Consider the following 19,987-nt stretch of genomic DNA (forward strand, 5'->3'; position numbering starts at 1 on the left):
GGCCATGCACGCCTCCAACTCAATCATCAAGTTTGCGGACGACACAACAGTGGTAGGCTTGATTACCAACAACGACGAGACGGCCTACAGGGAGGAGGTGAGGGCCCTCGGAGTGTGGTGTCAGGAAAATAACCTCACACTCAACGTCAACAAAACTAAGGAGATGATTGTGGACTTCAGGAAACAGCAGAGGGAACACCCCCCATCCACATCGATGGAACAGTAGTGGAGAGGGTAGCAAGTTTTAAGTTCCTCGGCATACACATCACAGACAAACTGAATTGGTCCACTCACACAGACAGCATCGTGAGGAAGGCGCAGCAGCGCCTCTTCAACCTCAGGAGGCTGAAGAAATTCGGCTTGTCACCAAAAGCACTCACAAACTTCTACAGATGCACAATCGAGAGCATCCTGGCGGGCTGTATCACCGCCTGGTATGGCAACTGCACCGCCCTCAACCGTAAGGCTCTCCAGAGGGTAGTGAGGTCTGCACAACGCATCACCGGGGGCAAACTACCTGCCCTCCAGGACACCTACACCACCCGATGCTACAGGAAGGCCATAAAGATCATCAAGGACATCAACCACCCGAGCCACTGCCTGTTCACCCCGCTGTCATCCAGAAGGCGAGGTCAGTACAGGTGCATCAAAGCTGGGACCGAGAGACTGAAAAACAGCTTCTATCTCAAGGCCATCAGACTGTTAAACAGCCACCACTAACATTGAGTGGCTACTGCCAACACACTGTCAATGACACTGACTCTACTCCAGCCACTTTAATCATGGGAATTGTTGGGAAATGATGTAAATATATTACTAGCCACTTTAAACAATGCTACCTTATATAATGTTACTTACCCTACATTATTCATCTCATATGCATACGTTGATACTGTACTCTATATCATCGATTGCATCCTTATGTAATACATGTATCACTAGCCACTTTAACTATGCCACTTGGTTTACATACTTATCTCATATGTATATACTGTACTCGATATCATCTACTGTATCTTGCCTATGCTGCTCTGTACCATCACTCATTCATATATCCTTATGTACATATTCTTTATCCCCTTACACTGTGTATAAGACAGTAGTTTTTTTGGAATTGTTAGTTAGATTACTTGTTCGTTATTACTGCATTGTCGGAACTAGAAGCACAAGCATTTCGCTACACTCGCATTAACATCTGCTAACCATGTGTATGTGACAAATAAAATTTGATTTGATTTGATTTGATTTTGATTTGTCTGGCCACTCTACCATAAGGGCCTGATTGGTGGAGTCCTGTAGAGAGGATTGTCCTTCTGGAAGGTTTTCCCATCTCCACAGAGGAATCTAGAGCTCTGTCAGTGACCATGGGGTTCTTGGTCACCTCCCTGACCAAGGCCCTTCTCCCCCGATTGCTCAGTTTTGCTGGGCGGCCAGCTCTAGGAAGAGTCTTGGTGGTTCCTAACGTCTTCCATTTAAGAATGATGGAGGCCACTGTGTTCTTCGGGATCTTCAATGCTGCAGCATTTTTTGGTAGGGTTAGGGTTAGGGTTAGCCTAACCCTAACCCTAACCCTAACCCTAACCCTTCCCCAGATCTGGGCCCCGACACAATCCTGTTTCGGAGCTCTACGGACAATTCCTTCGACCTCATGGCTTGGTTTTTGCTCTGACATGCACTGTCATCTGTGGGACCTTATATAGACAGGTGTGTGCCTTTCCAAATCATGTCCAATCAATTGAATTTACCCCAGGTGGACTCCAATCAAGTTGTAGAAACATCTCAAGGATATTCAATGGAAACAGGATGTACCTGAGATCAATTTTGAGTCTCATTGCAAAGGGTCTGAATAACAAGGTATTCTTGTTTTTTCCAAAACCGTGTTTTCCCTTTTTCATTATGGGGTATTGTGTAAAGATTGCTCAGATGTTTTGTTTATTTAATACATATTAGAATAAGGCTATAACATAACAAAATGTGTAAAAAGTCAAGGGGTCTGAATACTTTCCGGAGGCATTGTATCTACAATTGATATGTCCCCCACGACCCTGAGGACGAGGCACAGGGCAATCCGGATGGAGACGGTGGAACTCCCGCAGCAACAAAGGGTCCAAAAGGTCCTCCACCGGCACCCAGAATCTCTCCTCCAGACTGTACCCTTACCACTCCACGAGGTACTGAAGGCCCCTCGCCCGACGCCTCAAGTCCAGTATGGCTCGAACAGGATACGCCGGGGCCCCCTCGATGTCCAGAGGGGGCAGAGGAACCTCACGCACCTCAGACTCCTGGAGTGGACCAGCCACCACCGGCCTGAGGAGAGACACATGGAACGAGGGGTTAATACGGTAATCGGGGGGAGCTGTAACTTGAAGCAAACCTCGTTCAGTCTCCTCAGGACTTTGAATGGCCCCACAAACCGCGGGCCCAGCTTCCGGCAGGGCAGGCGGAGGGGCAGGTTTCGATGCCTGACGGCCCATTGCAGGTGCACCGCAGGAGCCTCGATCTGGCACTGATGCCAAGGTGCCAGAACCGTCTGATACCCCAGTATGCACTGGAAGGGGGAGAGGTTAGTGGAGGAGTGGTGGAGCGAGTTTTGGGCCATCTCTGCCCAGGGGATGAACGCCGCCCACTCCCCTGGCCGGTCCTGGCAATAAGACCGCAGAAATCTACCCACATCCTGGTTTACTCTCTCTACCTGCCCATTACTCTCAGGGTGAAAACCCGAGGTAAGGCTGACCGAGACCCCCAGATGTTCCATGAACGCCCTCCAGACCCTTGACGTGAACTGGGGACCTCGATCAGACACTATATCCTCAGGCACCCCGTAGTGCCGGAAGATGTGTGTAAACAGGGCCTCCGCAGTCTGTAGGGCAGTAGGGAGACCGGGCAAAGGAAGGAGACGGCAGGACTTAGAGAACCGATCCACAACGACCAGGATCGTGGTGTTACCCTGTGAGGGAGGAAGATCCGTGAGGAAGTCCACCGATAGGTGCGACCACGGCCGTTGTGGAATGGGTAAGGGCTGTAACTTCCCTCCGGGCAGGTTCCTAGGGGCCTTGAACTGGGCGCACCCCGAGCAGGAGGAAACATAAATCCTCACGTCCTTGGCCAAGGTGGACCACCAGTACTTCCCACTAAGGCAGAGCACTCTCCGACCGATGCCAGGATGACCAGAGGAGGGTGACGTGTGGGCCCAATAGATCAAACGGTCGCGGACAGCAGACGGAACGTGCAGACGCTCAAAATCAAATCAAATCAAATTTTATTTGTCACATACACATGGTTAGCAGATGTTAATGCGAGTGTAGCGAAATGCTCGTGCTTCTAGTTCCGACAATGCAGTAATAACCAACAAGTAATCTAGCTAACAATTCCAAAACTACTACCTTATAGACACAAGTGTAAGGGGATAAAGAATATGTACATAAAGATATATGAGTGAGTGATGGTACAGAGCGGCATAGGCAAGATACAGTAGATGGTATTGAGTGCAGTATATACATATGAGATGAGTATGTAAACAAAGTGGCATAGTTAAAGTGGCTAGTGATACATGTATTACATAAAGATGCAGTAGATGATATAGAGTACAGTATATACATATTCATATGAGATGAATAATGTAGGGTATGTAAACATTATATTAGGTAGCATTGTTTAAAGTGGCTAGTGATATATTTTACATCATTTCCCATCAATTCCCATTATTAAAGTGGCTGGAGTTGAGTCAGTGTGTTGGCAGCAGCCACTCAATGTTAGTGGTGGCTGTTTAACAGTCTGATGGCCTTGAGATAGAAGCTGTTTTTCAGTCTCTCGGTCCCAGCTTTGATGCACCTGTACTGACCTCGCTGGACACTGGAGGGGAGTGGGCTCTGTACGTAATGCCCGATCGATGTCCACATCCAGCTCCCAAACCACCGGTGCCACCAGACAAGAGGCCGGAAGTATGGGAGTGTGATCTATGGACCGCTCCTCTGTGTCATACATCCGGGACAGTGCGTCTGCCTTAGCGTTCTGGGAACCTGGTCTGTAGGACAGGGTGAAAACAAAACGGGTAAAGAACATGGCCCACCTTGCCTGGCGAGGGTTCAGTCTCCTCGCTGCCCGGATGTACTCCAGAATGCGGTGGTCAGTCCAGATGAGAAAAGGGTGTTTAACCCCCTCAAGCCAATGTCTCCACGCCTTCAGAGCCTTGACAACAGCCAACAGCTCCCGGTCGCCCACATCATAGTTTTGCTCCGCCGGGAGCTTTGGTGGCGTACCCGATCGCTGAGAGAGCACGGCTCCTATCCCAGCCTCGGACTAGTCCACCTCCACTATGAACACCAAAGAGTGATCCGGATGAGCCAACACGGGAGCCGAGGTAAACAGAGCCCTCAGGTGACCAAAAGCCCAGTCCACCTCAGCTGACCACTGCAGTCGTACCGGTCCCCCCTTCAGCAGTGAGGTAATGGAAGCCACTGCCTGACCAAAGCCCCGGATAAACCTCCGGTAGTAGTTGGCAAACCCTAGAAACCGCTGCACTTCCTTTACCGTGGTGGGAGTTGGCCAATTACACACAGCTGAAATGCGGTCACTCTCAATCTCCACCCCTGAAGTGGAAATCTGGTACCATAGGAAGTAGACAGACTGTTGTAAGAACAGACATTTCTCAGCCTTGATGTACAGGTCATGCTCCAACAGTCGACCAAGCACCCTGCGCACCAGGGACACATGCTCGGCGCATGTAGCGGAGTATATCAGAATGCGTGGATATACACCACTACACCCTGCCCGTGCAGGTCCCGGACAATCTTGTCTACAAAGGCCTGGAAGACTGATGGAGCATTCATCAACCCGTACGGCATGACGATGTACTCATAGTGCCCTGAGGTGGTACTAAATGCCGTCTTCCACTCGTCCCTCTCCCGGATACGCACCAGGTTGTAAGCGCTCCTGAGATCCAATTTTGTGAAGAAGCGCGACCTCCATCCTTCTTCTTCACAAAAAATAAACTCGAGGAGGCAGGTGAAGTGGAGGGCCGAATGTACCCCTGCCCCAGGGATTCGGAGACATAGGTTTCCATAGCCGCTGTCTCCTCCTGTGACAGGGGATACACGTGACTCCTGGGAAGTGCTGCGTCTACCAGGAGATTTATCGCACAATCCCCCCGTCGATGGGGTGGTACTTGAGTCGCCCTCTTCTTACAGAAGGCGAGAGCCAAATCGGCATATTCAGAGGGGATGCGCACAGTGGAGACCTGGTCTGGACTTCTGACGGAAACCCCTAAACACCACCCCTTGAGAGCCCTCTGTTGCCACGAAATAGTGGGGTTATGACATGCCAACCAGGGTAGGTCCAGCACCACGGGAAACGCAGGAGAATCAATAAGGAAAAGACGGATTCTCTCCTTGTGACCCTCCAGCGTAACCATGCCCAGTGGAGCGGTGGCCTCCCTAATTAGCCCTGACCCTAATGGTCGACTATCTAGGGCATGCACAGGGAAGGGCATATCCACAGGAACAATGGGGATCCCTAAACTATGGGCAAATGGGCCTCCCGGGTGGCGCAGTGGCTAAGGGCGCTGTACTGCAGCGCCAGCTGTGCCATCAGAGACTCTGGGTTCGCGCCCAGGCTCTGCATTAACCGGCCGCGACCGGGAGGTCCATGGGGCGACGCACAATTGGCCTAGCGTCGTCCGGGTTAGGGAGGGCTTGGTCGGTAGGGATGTCCTTGTCTCATCGCGCACCAGCAACTCCTGTGGCTGCATCGGCTCCTGCAGACTGCATCGGTAGTGATCCATCAGGGCCCTGTCGTTCCATCCCGCGCTGGCGGCCAGGGTCCAGAAGTCCAAGGCGAACTCCTGTGCGCTCCTCGTCCCCTGCCTAAGGTGAACAGACGTTCACCCGCCGCTCTACCCTCAGACGGGTGGTCAAAAACTACTTTTGGGTGAACTCTGCATAATGGTCCAACGCCACTTCTCCTTCCCCCCATACGGCGTTGGCCCACTCCAGGGCTTTCCCTGAGAGATAGAAGACGAGGGCGGACACGCTCTCACGTCCCGAAGGAGCCGGGTGGACAGTCACCAAGTAGAGTTCCAGCTGGAGTAGGAACCCCTGGCATCCGGCAGCCTTCCCATCAGACTCCCTCGTGAGCATGAGCCGAATCCCACTGGGACCGGGTGAAGGAGGGGTGAACAGTGGTGCCTGTTGTAGTGGTGCCGGTGGAGATGCTGGAAGAACTCCTCCTCTCTCATCGGTCCATCGTCTGCAGCATGCGATCCATGGCGGTGCCAAGACGGTGCAACATGGTCGCATGCTGCTGGACGCTTCTCCTGCTGTCTCCATTTTTTGGGTGTGTGATTCTGTAATGGTCTGGGTGTAGCTGGTGCAGAGGAGTCAGGCGCAGGACAGCAGAGATGAGTAACACAAGTAACTTTACTCAAATATTCCAATAACGTGTCGTAATACCGAGCCCACAATAACGGACCGAACATACATAAAACAATCACGCACAAAAACCATGGGGAAAACAGAGGGTTAAATAATGAACATGTAATATGGGAATTGAAACCAGGTGTGTAAAACAAAGACAAAACAAATGGAAAATGAAAAGTGGATAGGCGATGGCTAGAAGGCCTGTGACGTCGACCGCCAAACGCCGCCCGAACAAGGAGAGGGAGCGACTTCGGCGGAAGTCGTGACAAGTGGCTCCCGATTGGCACAGCAGTCTAAGGCACTACATCTCAGTGCTAGACGCGTCACTACAGACCCTGGTTCGATCCCAGGCTGTTTCACAACCGGCCATGATCGGGAGTTCCATAGGGTGGCGCACAATTGGCCCAGCGTCGTCTGGGTTAGGGAAGAGTTTGGCCGGCGTAGGCCGTCATTGTAAAATAAGAATTTGTTCTTAACTGACTTGCATAGGCAAAAATAAAGGTTAAATCTTTTTTTTGTTGCTCTAGTTGGGACCAACTGTTCACTAACAAAGATTGGGGTAGAAGTAGAAGTTGTTTATAAAACTGTGTCAGTTAGCAGTTAGCCACTCCTTATTCATCCTTAGGGATAAGATAGCATGTGTGGAGACTGTCCAACAGCCCTGCTTCCTGCAAATACCCAGTGGAGTGTCGGGAGCGCACACATTGACTCTCGTTTGAGAGACCCAATAGCTCTAAGCACATTATATCCATCATGACCTTGAGAGTGATTCTGGAAAACATAAATCTTGTTTATTGCCCAAGTGTAGCATTCGATGTGAGGAATTTTTGGGGAAATAGACTTGTCTTGCCAAAGCACAGTGGATATCTGTTTAAGATTAAACCCCAAATAGCCCTATGTAATTTAACTGCAACAATTCCCTATTACCATACTGCTGTTTCACAACAAATCAAGCCAAGTGGAGTCCTCCACAACCTTGATGTTGTTTTCAAAGATGCTACTGCTGCTCTCGCAGAATTTCTAAGACACAGTGATAAATATACAAGTGGCGTATGGGGTTTGCTAGCAAAACAAGTCCACAAATAAACAGCTTCTTGCAGATATAAATCGTACTTGTTTTGTTTGGACAGAAACACCACAATGGAAGCAAGGAGGCATGACAGAGTCCTCTTGCTTTAGCTATGCTTCTTGCTAAGCTTTGCTTTAAATTTAGCTCTCCAGAGTTTCCACCTGCTTCCATCGAGTTGATACATGCATAAAATGATCTGTTGCTGCAATATGCGGATCTGGGAGCCAAGAAGAAGAGGAACAAGGGAATGGACGTGGGTGTTTGTTTCATTTCCTACACATGAGTGTATCCTATTTTTAGATTTTAAAGTTGACTGTCATGGGTGCATGTGTGTGCGTGCTCTGAATAACGAGAATTCTGGAGGGAAAAGAACAAAAAACAACCCGATGAGGAACGATTACCAAATCTGCCACCATCTGTCACTCTTTTTAGATAACATGCTAAATAGCTTCCATGACAGGTCACACATGATTCATAAAATACATTTGGGTGGCCAAATTGTTAAAAGGCAATTTGGTTTTTGTAACCTACATTGGGCTTGCTGCTGGGTGAGATTAATAGACCCTCTTATTTTCCAGAGGAAATTCTACCATTCTTTCAATGTCTAATGCTGCTCAGCTTTTTCCATTGATAGAATAATAAATGAGTTTAGTCTTATATGGTAGGCATACTCATACTAAACTGCTGGCACTGCTGCTCTCTGTATGGTCCAGAATCAGTCAACTCATGTAGAAAGGTCAACAACCTCACAGCTGTTCCCCTTTATTGAGGTGAGGAATGGTATTTTGGTTATTGTAGTACATAATTAAGTAATAGTATTATCTCTCACAATTGTGTATTATTTAAGACGTGTAATTGAAAACAGTATCATAAAAAATAGCATACACATTTCATATGCATTATTTTTTTATCTAATAATAATGTGTTTTAGGGGAAGATAAATACTAATAGTCCATTATTAAATCACATTTCCCATGATGCCCCGCTTTACGTACGAAGCGTTTTCTTTGCGGACGTGTGTGAAAGATATCCATGAATGGTGTGATGGGAGATACATTTGCGGTTGTGCCAGGCAGTGTACCCCTCACTTAAAATTGTATTAGATCTTCTACTTTATTTATGTTTTATTTGAATGTGAAGTTGGAATATATATTTCACTGGGTTTAATCAATCATTATCAAGGAGAGAGAGGCAGCCAGAATCATCGGCAGCTGTGCTTGGAGCCATAGCCTGCTGCTAAAGCTAGCAAGCGCGAGACTTGTGTAGAATTACAGGACAGCGCTTCACGGGCTAGTTAGCGATCATGCTTCGAGACAACATGACCTCCATCGTACAGAAAATTGCTAGACAGGCGCTTGTAACTTTTAGAAACCCATCTTCATTTGGTGATAAAGCGTTTTTGGGTAATCAATGTAAACTCCAAAGCCTCATGACCGAAATCAGAGCTGCGGATCTGGAGATCGCTCCAAGGAAAGTTGACAGCGCTTCTACGCCTTTGCCACACAACCCCCCGGTCACATACATGCACATATGCGAGACAGACGAATTCAGCATGGGGGTGTTTCTGCTAAAAAGCGGTGCTTCCATCCCCTTGCACGACCACCCGGGAATGTACGGAATGTTGAAAGTTATGTATGGCAAGGTCAGGATCACCTGTTTTGACAGGTTGGACAAATCAACTAGCGTGGCCAGTGACACGCAATTCAGCCCTCCACTGCTACCTTTTCAGAGAGGTGCGCTGAGGAGGTCGATACTCGGGTCGGTCGGGGAGTTTACAGAAGAAAGCGGGCCGTGTATCTTGACCCCTGACCGAAACAACCTTCACCAAATCGATGCAGTCGATGGGCCCACCGCTTTCCTCGATATTTTGGCACCCCCATATGATCCAGACGATGGGAGAGACTGTCATTATTATAAAGTTCTGCAGTCTGCCCCGGATTCTGAGGACAAAAAGGCTGACGGTCAAAAAGAAGTTTGGCTGATGGAAGTATCCCAACCTTCTGAATTCTGGTGTGGTGGTGAACCATACCCCGGCCCTGAAGTGAAGATCTGAAGCGCACTAGCTATGAACGCTGAATTGATTTGTGAACAATTGATTCTCAGGACCATGTCAAAACAATATGTAAATGTATGACGATCATGATTCCTACAATTATGGAATGAGATGTGTCACAGTGCTGTGTAATGGGAAAACATGTCTTGTGAACTAAAAGCACTTATCCTAAGTTGGACTATGCATTCTGCCTGTAATGAAAGTACTTAAGCAGTTGATAAATTGTGATCTTTGCACATCAGCTCTAATGTATTTGAATGTTTGATAAGCATTTCATGTCTTGAAATGAACTGAAACCATACACATTACTCAAAATAAAAACATAAAGGTGTATTAAAACTAAATGGCTAATTGGTGGTGTTCAAGCACTTTAAAATGTCAAAATCCATGATTTGCTCAGCATGTTTTGATTGGGTCAAACTACATTATTTGAGTTAATCCCATGGGACATGGATTACTGAATGACCATTTTATAAATTGCTTCATTAATTGAGCTTCCCTAATTAAACTTAAATCCCATAATAACCTTGCTTGCTTCATCATTTTGGGAGCTTGCCTCAATGTGCTGTGCTTTTAGGAGAGCACTATTTAATTCATTGCTTGTGACCTGGGGGCCTCTTGTGGACATACTGGGTTATTACCTCAGAAGGACAATGTGACTAGTAGCTCACGGTACAGTTGGAGTTTTTACAGCATAAACCTTGACCTATACAGTAGCCTATAGTCTACTTTCAAATTACCAAAATAAGACAAAAAAAATAAACATTCTACAACACAAAGTGGATTTCATTGTTGTTTAAATAATAAACCATGTCCTTTGCCCAGTTATTTAATTTGGATTAGGTTTAAGAATACATTAGTGAAACAATGAACAAACACACAAACAAGCAGTTATCTATGTCACCAACGACAACATATTCTACATTTATTGCAAGAAGCATCAGGTCAGTTAAAGAACAATGCTCAGTGTGTCAAAACATGTCAAATGACGCATGTCAAATGAACGTATTTCTCTTTAGTTACTTTCTGTAATGATCTTACACAGATTTTACTTTCATCTTCATCCAACAAGTAACAGGAGATTTAAAAATAAAACTTGAGCAATTCAGTTCTTAATTGTCTCTCTTGACAGTACCGGGCTTCCAGTTTTTACACACATGGGACTCTAACCCCCCACTCTCAAAACTGGATGTGAGGATAATATACAGGAACTACACGCCCCTGGCCAGACCACTCAGCTCTGTGATATTGGTCATGGCACTCCTTTCCCAGCTATAATGCAGGAATACCCATCATGGTCTCATCTATTGTGGGAAGTCTCTCAACACTGGCAAAAGTGAGGCTACTTGCTGGCTGATACCACTCAGTGTTGGAGCTGAGTCTTGCTCCTTGCTTGCTATTCAGCATCTCTGACTATTTCCCCACCTACTCTATTGAAACACTTTCTATACTGAGCACTTGTGTTTGTGCACATTTACAGTTAAGTTATGAAAAAATGTATTCTATACCTAATATAAATGTGACAGCTCTGTCCGTTTATGTTGTTATTCATTCAGCATCATATATCCAAATGCATTAGTCAACCTTAATTAACCATAGTCTGCTAAATTCAGTGTGAATGTTTGATTTGGATATTATTTCATTAATTGGTGCTGCAGGGAAACCTCATTTATCTGAATGTTTAAAACCATTCTGCCTGGGTCATTATGATGACTTTTTCTCTTTCTGTCTTAAGTGGATTTTCGTGTGTCTCCTTCTTTCATCACTCCTGGCAAACTTTCTTCCACAGTGGTCGCAGGAGAAGGGTTTTTCACCAGTGTGTGTCCGGATGTGCGTAGTGAGGTGGTCGCTGCGACTGAAACTGCGCATGCAGATCCGACACTGGAAGGGTTTGTGCCCTGTGTGGATCCTAACGTGTCTGCTCAGCTCGTCCGACCGCGAGAACCTCCTATCGCAGCTCTCTGCTGGGCAAGGGTATGGTCGCTCATGGACAGGCGTTTTGCTTGGGAGGTTTGGATACTTTCTCGGTCTCAATATTGGCCTCAGGGGTAAGTTCGAAGTGTTGTAGGGATTTGGTGGACAAGAGCCCTCTATCGCAGGTCCCCCAATCGTAAAATTCCTTATTGTGTTCAGAGGTGTCAGAGGTGGTGGAACCCTCAGAGAGTCCAGTGAATATGGTAACGCTTTCCTGTCAGGAAATGCCTGGATGTCTCGTTGGCAGTTTGGCTGGAAGAACCCGCTGTAGTCAGGCATGATGTTTAAGAGTGCGCTGTCCACTGTCGACTTTGGTGATGTATAGGATGAGTACGACGGCTGTGGATAAGACATGGGGCAGGTCGACGTTGCCAGGTAGGTTGATTGATCCTGGTACATTTCCCCGGTACAAGAGTAAGACGGCGTAGCATACATGTGGTTTATATCGTGTTGACTCTGCGCCATGGTGCAGCTCACAGTTCCTGCGTAAAGGTTTGGTGGTTCAGGCGAAGGCGAGGTAGACACCGGGGACGAAGCTGCCACCCTTATGTCAGCACTAGCTACGTTAATGGTACCCCCGGGATTCCAGTATTCTACACCTCTAGAATTGATCGAGACCTTCCCGGTGTATGCCACAGCCTGAGTGCGCAGTGGCTGCGTAAAGTTGCCGTGGTAAATAAACTCGAGGGTGCCCCTTTCTTCACTAAAACAATCACCTGCGAAGCAAAGAAAAAATAAATGTTAGTTATGTCTCCAAAAAACGTTGATTATTGCTTTTACGCAAGGGTGTTTAATTTAACGCTTTTTGTTTTTCGCGCGGTTGCGCACCACTTTGTGGTTTTGTAATGGGTATGTAGGAGGTTTCAAGTCACATAACGATTGAGAACAAATACATTGACTTACCATAGCAGACCATCTACTTGATTAATATTGACCAATAATATGGATTATCCTCAATTTAGGATAATCTCAAATATGACTAATAATGCATTTTAATCCTCAAATTTTTGTAAAGTTAATGAGGACATATGGCTTCTTTTGGCCATAACAGCAAAATAGAAATGAATATTTAACAAGAATATATTAAATTAATTCTTACCCCCCTTGGTTTCACCCAATTGGCCGTGCTGTTTCCAATATGACTCAACTTTTAACCCAGTTCCCGTCTCTGGCAATGATGCGGATATTTCCTCTTCCATTGAATAGATTACCTCTTGAATGTCTTGTATAAAACTACTGGTGGGTACCCAAACTTTGTCAATAGTTTTAGCTGTCATTTTTTTGACAAGACAGTGCGCTTCAAGCCTTTACGCGCCTTTACGCACACAATATATAACCTTCAGCTGTCATGGTAAAAACTCTCCAATGCTGTATTCTCTGCCATATCATATAGTGTTCCCTACGCATGGGAAATATCATCTCATCTCGTTATATTATGGGGATGCAATATTGTAATATGCATTTAAAGGGAGTCTCTGAATGTCCCGGAACATCACTGACCATACAAGGACTTGGTGGTTAAAAAAGGAAAAGGTTGGGCTAGGGTTGATGACGACATCAATGAACACTTGTCAATGAATTTAAAAAATACATAACCAAAATTACTTTTATTTTTGCATCGTTGTTGTTAGCCTGTTTAAGTTGAGTAAATATTAACACATGTATGGCCTATTTTATTATTAATCGGCATGCTTCCAAAAGCCTGCAGGAATTCCGGTAACACTTCACCAAAAATGGATTTATCCGGTTTAATAGACGACACCCTCTTTTTACTTATATGGAATCCATCCGCTAAATTGGTGTTCATGAAATATCGGGTCGTGCCAAGGAAGAAGCCCACACAGAAGCATACGAGAAGAACGACTTCCCGCACTGTGCTTTAGAATGGAGCGTTCCTTAGGAAAGTTGGACCAGTTGGTTAAATCAAGTGTATTCATTTTGTCGTTCTATATCCTTTTATAGTCTGGGCTAACATTTTGCAAAAATGGAAACTTGAATTGATCGAAGAGCTATATCTACGTACAGATTTATTGGTTGTTGAAAAAATCTGTATTAGGTAAACAGCACATTTATGAAGCCTTCATAAACCCTAAATTAGGCATGTGCTTCAGGATGCTTTAGAAGGAATATTCCTTAGCCTATAGCACCCTTTATGTAGTATGACTGTTTAGAAATGATTTGTGCACTATATATGTAGTGCCATGAGTTGTCCATTTAGAGTTGTCCATTTAGAGTTGTCCATTTAAAGTTAGCCTGTTTGTAGCCTGTGTAAAGGAAGTTCATTAGATAAGCTATTAATCATTTGTGAATCGTGAGTTATGGGTTGCCCACATGTATAGACTGAAAATATGTATGACATATCTCTCCACCTACTCAAGACCCCACTGTATTGAAGGGATCATCTTGGGACAGCAACCCCTTCCTCTCTTCTCAGCAAGCTGCCCTCCGTTGGTGTAAATGACACCTGGCTGATGTCTGTAGGCTTACATGTGACAGGGTTGTTGATCCAAGGGCTGTGGTAGATAGTGATAAAGCAAGGGGAAGCCCTTTAAACACTGTCTCAAGCCCTGCATGTCCACTATGACACTCAGGTAATGAGACTGCTCCTCACGCAAGTAGAGCTAATTGCTATTCTGTCACAGGGGACACTGTCTCCTGATAATGGAGATGATCTTTGGTCTAAATATGCAAAATGTGTCTGACATGTTCCTAATGACATCATACTCCCTAGGAGTTGTTGGCATATTTGTTTCCGAAGGTAGGAATCCTTAAAAGACTGGAAACTTTCCACATATGCCACTGTAGGCTAATGTATGTCATTTTCTATACACAATATGACAATGTAGGAAACACAAAAAAATGTCCATAGGCTTTTTTATATTGTCTATAACACCAGCAACAACTTTAACACTTGTCCAAATGAACATGCTAGACCTACTTAAATAAGACGAGAAGAGAGAAGAGAGAGGAGAGAAGAGAGAGAAAAGAGAGGAGAGAGGAGAGAGAGGGGGGGGTGGGAGAGCAGAGGAGAGAAGAGAGGAGAGACAAAGAGAGAAAGAGAGAAGAAAGAGAGGAGATAAAGAGAGAGGAGAGAAAAGAGAGAAGAGAGAGACAAGAGGGAGGAGGGAGGAGAGAGAAGAGAGAGAGGAGAGAAAGTGGAATTGAACATGATAGACCTACTTAAATAAGATGAGAAGAGAGAGAGGAGAGAAGAGAGAGAAGAGAGAGGAGAGAGAGGAGATAAGAGAGAGAAGAGAGAGGAGAGAGAGAAGAGAGAGAGGAGAGAGAAGAGAGAGAGAAGAGAAGAGAAAGAGAGAGAGGGGGAGAGAAGAGAGGAGAGACAGACAAGAGAGAAAAAGAGAAGGGAGAGAAGAGACAGACAAGAGAGAGGAGATAAAGAGAAGAGAGAGAGAGAAGAAAGAGTAGAGAGAGGAGATAAAGAGAAGAGAGAGCAGCGAGAAAGAGAGGAGAGGCAGAGAAGAGAGAGGAGAGAGAGAGAAGAGAGAGGAGAGAGAGAGATGAGATGGAAGAGAGAGAGGAGAGAGAGGAGAGATAATAGGAGAGAGAGAAGAGATAATAGGAGAGAGAGAAGAGAGAGAGAGGGGAGACAGAAGAAAGAGAGAACAGAGAGAGAGAAGAAAGGGTAGAGAGAGGAGATAAAGAGAAGAGAGAGGAGATAAAGAGAAGAGAGAGTAGAGAGAGCGGTGAGAAAGAGAGGAGAGAGAGAGAGATGAGATGGAAGAGAGAGAGGAGATAGAAGACAGAGAGAAGAGAGAGAGAGAAGAGAGAGAAGATAGAAGATAGAGAGAGGAGAGAGAGGAGAGATAATAGGAGAGAGAGAAGAGAGAGAGAGGAGAGATAATAGGAGAGAGAGAAGAGAGAGAGAAGAGAAGAGAAAGAGAGAGAGGGGGAGAGAAGAGAGGAGAGACAGACAAGAGAGAAAAAGAGAAGGGAGAGAAGAAAGAGGAGAGAAGAGACAGACAAGAGAGAGGAGATAAAGAGAAGAGAGAGAGAGAAGAATGAGTAGAGAGAGGAGATAAAGAGAAGAGAGAGCAGCGAGAAAGAGAGGAGAGGCAGAGGAGAGAGAGGAGAGAGAGAGATGAGATGGAAGAGAGAGAGGAGAGAGAGGAGAGATAATAGGAGAGAGAGAATAGATAATAGGAGAGAGAGAGAAGAGAGAGAGGAGAGACAGAAGAAAGAGAGAACAGAGAGAGAGAAGAAAGAGTAGAGAGAGGAGATAAAGAGAAGAGAGAGGAGATAAAGAGAAGAGAGAGTAGAGAGAGCGGTGAGAAAGAGAGGAGAGAGAGAGAGATGAGATGGAAGAGAGAGGAGAGATAATAGGAGAGAGAGAAGAGAGAGAGAGGAGAGACAGAAGAAAGAGAGAACAGAGAGAGAGGAGAGAAGAGAGAGATAAGAAGAGAGAGAGGAGAGTGAAAGGAGAGACAGAATAGAGAGAACAGAGAGAGGAGAGAAGAGAGAAGAAATAGAGAAGAGAGAGAAAGAGAAGAAAGGAGAGAGAGAGCAGATATAGAGGAGAGAAGAGAGAGAGGAGTTAGAAGAGAGAGAGGAGATAGAAGAAAGAGAGAAGAGAGAGAGAGAGGAATGACTAGTGAGAAGTTTAGGAACGGTGTTCCCTCCCAATCCCCTCTCCCCTTGTTGGGGGGTAAATGGATCCCTTTTTAAGTACTCTTTTTAACGCCCACAGTTCCAAAAATGTTAGTGTATTGTGTGAACGCCGCCTTCCTCAGGCAGATGGGTTTTTTCCAGGTCCAGTGTCCGGCCGATAGGCTGCACAGCGTGCCCCCGTGGGGAATGGTGCCCTCCTTGCACCCCTCGCCCACGCTCCGCCACATTGAGCGGGATTTAGAGGAGGGGGCATTTTGTGTTGCCTATGTCTCAGTGTCACCTAGGGGTCTGGAGAGCCCCGCATGACGATTAATCAAGTGTCATGTGTGGTTTTTGTTAATATGGATCTTTGTTTTCTATCACTAGGCTGATATAGGAGAATTTGCTTTGTTATTGTGTTGTGTTTTTTTTTGTCAAATAGTTAATACATTCCAAATATATCATGTTTGAGGTTTGCATTAAGCTATCTTATACATTAAAAACTGACCAGAGAATATCCATTCATAAATGCACGTATTGCAAATGGAATGAATGTATGTCTAGATGTGTTTAAATCACCCCTGACTTGAATCTTAGACATCTTTTGAAATCACAAAAAAACTGTTTTAAGAATGACTTTACACTACAGCATCAATAATTAATAGTACACTATTGTACATCACTTTCTTTTGTGCTTACTTTCAAAACCCTCTATTGTGAAATTGAGGCCTGCTTGCTTGTCTAGTATTTTGAGCAGCAATAAGATACAATGTCCAAATGATAGCCTAGTAGCAGCCTACCAATACACAGTGGCACTCGTTAGAAGTAGTGTGTGTGTATACAGTGACATACTGTACTTCATCAAGAGGTTTAAATCATTTCATACCTAACAGTTAACATATTGGGTATATATTGTAAAGGTTTTAATCATTTCATACCTAACAGTTAACATATTGGGTATATATTGTAAAGGTTTAATACATTTCATACCTAACAGTTAACATATTGGGTATATATTGTAAAGGTTTAAATCATTTCATACCTAACAGTTAACATATTGGGTATATATTGTAAAGGTTTAAATCATTTCATACCTAACAGTTAACATATTGGGTATATATTGTAAAGGTTTAAATCATTTCATACCTAACAGTTAACATATTGGGTATATATTGTAAAGGTTTAAATCATTTCATACCTAACAGTTAACATATTGGGTATATATTGTTAACATGTGTATTTAGAAAGTGATCTATTCTACATATTTTTTACAAGCTTAAAACAACAACACTGTAACTTTGGTCCGGTTTCCCGGACACAGAATGAGCCTAGTCTTAGACTTAAAGGTATGCTGTGTTTGGGGAAACGGGCCCTAAGATTTCTGCATGTTCAAGAAAACTGCAGGGGACAAAGAAAACACACACACACACACACACACACACACACACACACACACACACACACACACATGAAACAGCCCCTGGATTGCTTACCTGTAATATAACAAAGATACTGGTATGTCTCCTCGTTCAGGCCCCGAGGCAGTGATAGCAGGGCCTCAGATAGAGACAAATGCTTCTGCGGTGGCAGTCCCCTAACATCTGAGCAACCACAGTTACCCGCTAGATTCTTACTCCTCCAATGGAGTGGGTCATATAATGTTTCTTTTTCTGAGCGACTGATGGAAAAAGAAACAATAGGATTGTTCCCACTTCACTTTGCTTCCACCCTCACAGTTAAAATTGTTATGATAATGAAGTGGATTTGTGAGACCCAGCAGATTGGAATAGAAAAGCTCTCTTTGATCGGAGGAATCTGAGGTGTTTGGGTCACTCAAACCCCATGCCTGGGGCGTGGCCTGGGTGACAGCTGCTCTCATGGCGATGGAACTCCAGGAGAGGGTCATCTCAGAGACCCAACAACCATCTATGAAGAATTAATTTCCAAAGAACATGTAGTTTTAGATTCCTCCAAATTTGGATGAGCTACATTGTAGCCTATGAGTTAACCCTCATTTGCTTCATATCCTCCATCAGGTGTCTCATGTGATTTTGGAAATGGAAAACACAGAAGATGCATGCAATGTGCATTTATTTGTTTTGACTTTTTGATTACCTAGATAAGTTGTTTATTCTTGTTCTAAAAGTGAGGGAATCGATGGACTGTGTGTGTCCATTGAGAACCACAGTTCAAAAACACTGGGGTAGGGAAATTGTGTGTGTCTGTGAGTGTGCGTGTGTGAGTGTGTTTGTTTGTGTGTGTGTGTGTGTGTGAGAGAGAGAGAGAGAGAGAGAAAGAGAGAGAGAGAGAGAGAGAGAGAGAGAGAGAGCGAGAGAGAGAGCGAGAGAGAGAGAGCGAGAGAGAGAGGCACACAAGGGAATAACCCCCTCCCCACTAGGATGAGTGGGTAGATGCCCACGAGGAGATGGATGACTGTGCTCTGGAAGGTTGATGGGTGGTGTCATGTCTTAAAATATGAGACAAAGAGAAAAGGTCTTACTTGGCAAATAAAGGAAATAACTCACTGCTAGTTGTTTTACTTTATATTGGGAAAACATGATGAAATACTGGAACAATTGATTATTAGAAACAATTATATCAACATGCCATATATACATAATGTCCCCTGTTCTTTAATTTGGGTGTTACAATCTCCGTTATTTATTATTCAGAATCATATTATATTTCAATAGTCAGACATGACCAACTTAAGAAAAACTCAGTTGAAAGTAAATTATTGTGCAAGCACAGAAGGATGTGTTATTTTCTTGCTGCTGTTTGATGTATTAATTAATCACAGAGAGTAGGCTATTGTATTCACCAGTGGGCTTACCAGTCCAGTGCAATCTCAAACACAAAAGCAAATCTCAAACACAAACCGTTGTTCATCTACAACAATCTGATATCTGAATGTTGGCGCCGGATGGGAAAGTGTGCTCCTCAAATGGCTCATACTGTGTATCTATGAGGGCAGACAATATTGGCATAATGAGCTGCGTGTCAAAATGACATGGGCATTTCACCCACCTGTCAATCAAGTAGTGGTCAGAAGCCACGCAGTTAAACATAAATGGTTTCTGTGCTGTTTGTTCAGCTTCAAGTCTGTAGGGTGATTGATGAACTGATGAATAGATAATGTAGACTACATTATTAGCCGACACAAGATACATTTGTTAAATTTGACTTTTAGGCTAGATTGGAAAATAGTATATAGCATGCATGCTACTCCCATAGGCTATTAGGCCCAGGAAGTTATGTATTTAAAGGCCCAGTGCAGTCAAAAATTAGGATTTTTTTTGTGTTTTATATATATTGCCAAACTATGAGGTTGGAATAATACTGTGAACTTGTGAAAATTAGGATAATGCCCTTTCAGTGTAAGAGCTGTTTGAAAAGACTGCCTGAAATTTCAGCCTGTTTTGGTGGGATGGAGTTTTCACCAGGTAGTGAATTAGTTAAGAAAGAGAGTTCCTAACCTCTCTGCCAATTACAGCTAGTTTTCCCTTCCCCTCCCCACTGAGACCACTCCCAGACAGTCCTAGCAACATTCTTGCTTTAGAAATTGTTCTTTGCTAGGAATATATATACTTTTTCCCCCTCTAATTTAATGGAAAACAATTACAGTAAGGTAGTTAATTGTTACCCAGACATGATTTGATATTGAGACAAAAATGGTTGCATTGGACCTTTAATAGATGTTGGCATTTTCCACATGATTAATTCCACAAAATGAACAGCCATATAACTGACTATAAAGAACTGACGATTATGTTTTTATTTTATTAATATGACTATTCCTGTATTCCGGAATATGTGAATGCAAAATGAACAACATGTGGGGAGAAAATTAAATGACAGGATCCAATAACTTTC

At 44.5% G+C, this 19,987-nt stretch overlaps 2 protein-coding genes across 2 annotated transcripts; one reads left to right on the forward strand and one right to left on the reverse strand.

Annotated features, from left to right (window-relative positions):
* The first annotated feature begins 8,484 nt into the window (after positions 1 to 8,484).
* LOC112253109 (2-aminoethanethiol dioxygenase) lies at positions 8,485 to 10,298 on the forward strand. The gene has a single exon (XM_024425042.2). It carries the CDS (start codon positions 8,786 to 8,788, stop codon positions 9,533 to 9,535), a length of 750 nt encoding a protein of 249 aa, XP_024280810.1. The 5' UTR covers positions 8,485 to 8,785; the 3' UTR covers positions 9,536 to 10,298.
* Positions 10,299 to 10,354: 56 nt separating this feature from the next.
* Positions 10,355 to 12,984, reverse strand: LOC112253108 (early growth response protein 2b-like). Its single transcript, XM_024425041.2, has 2 exons — positions 12,609 to 12,984; positions 10,355 to 12,225 (listed from the first exon to the last, which is right to left on the reverse strand). Exons 1-2 carry the CDS (start codon positions 12,784 to 12,786, stop codon positions 11,240 to 11,242), a joined length of 1,164 nt encoding a protein of 387 aa, XP_024280809.1. The 5' UTR covers positions 12,787 to 12,984; the 3' UTR covers positions 10,355 to 11,239.
* Positions 12,985 to 19,987: the final 7,003 nt, after the last annotated feature.

Source organism: Oncorhynchus tshawytscha, linkage group LG06, assembly GCF_018296145.1.
Source record: "Oncorhynchus tshawytscha isolate Ot180627B linkage group LG06, Otsh_v2.0, whole genome shotgun sequence".
NCBI lineage: Eukaryota > Metazoa > Chordata > Actinopteri > Salmoniformes > Salmonidae > Oncorhynchus > Oncorhynchus tshawytscha.

Bases quoted from the DNA above. Each gene is read 5' to 3' on its own strand.
- LOC112253109 (XM_024425042.2), top strand. From the start codon at position 8,786: ATGCTTCGAGACAACATGACCTCCATCGTACAGAAAATTGCTAGACAG.
- LOC112253108 (XM_024425041.2), bottom strand. From the start codon at position 12,786: ATGACAGCTAAAACTATTGACAAAGTTTGGGTACCCACCAGTAGTTTT. The intron at 12,226-12,608 runs GTAAGAATTAAT...TTTGCTTCGCAG, and splicing joins ATTGGGTGAAACCAAGGGGG to GTGATTGTTTTAGTGAAGAA.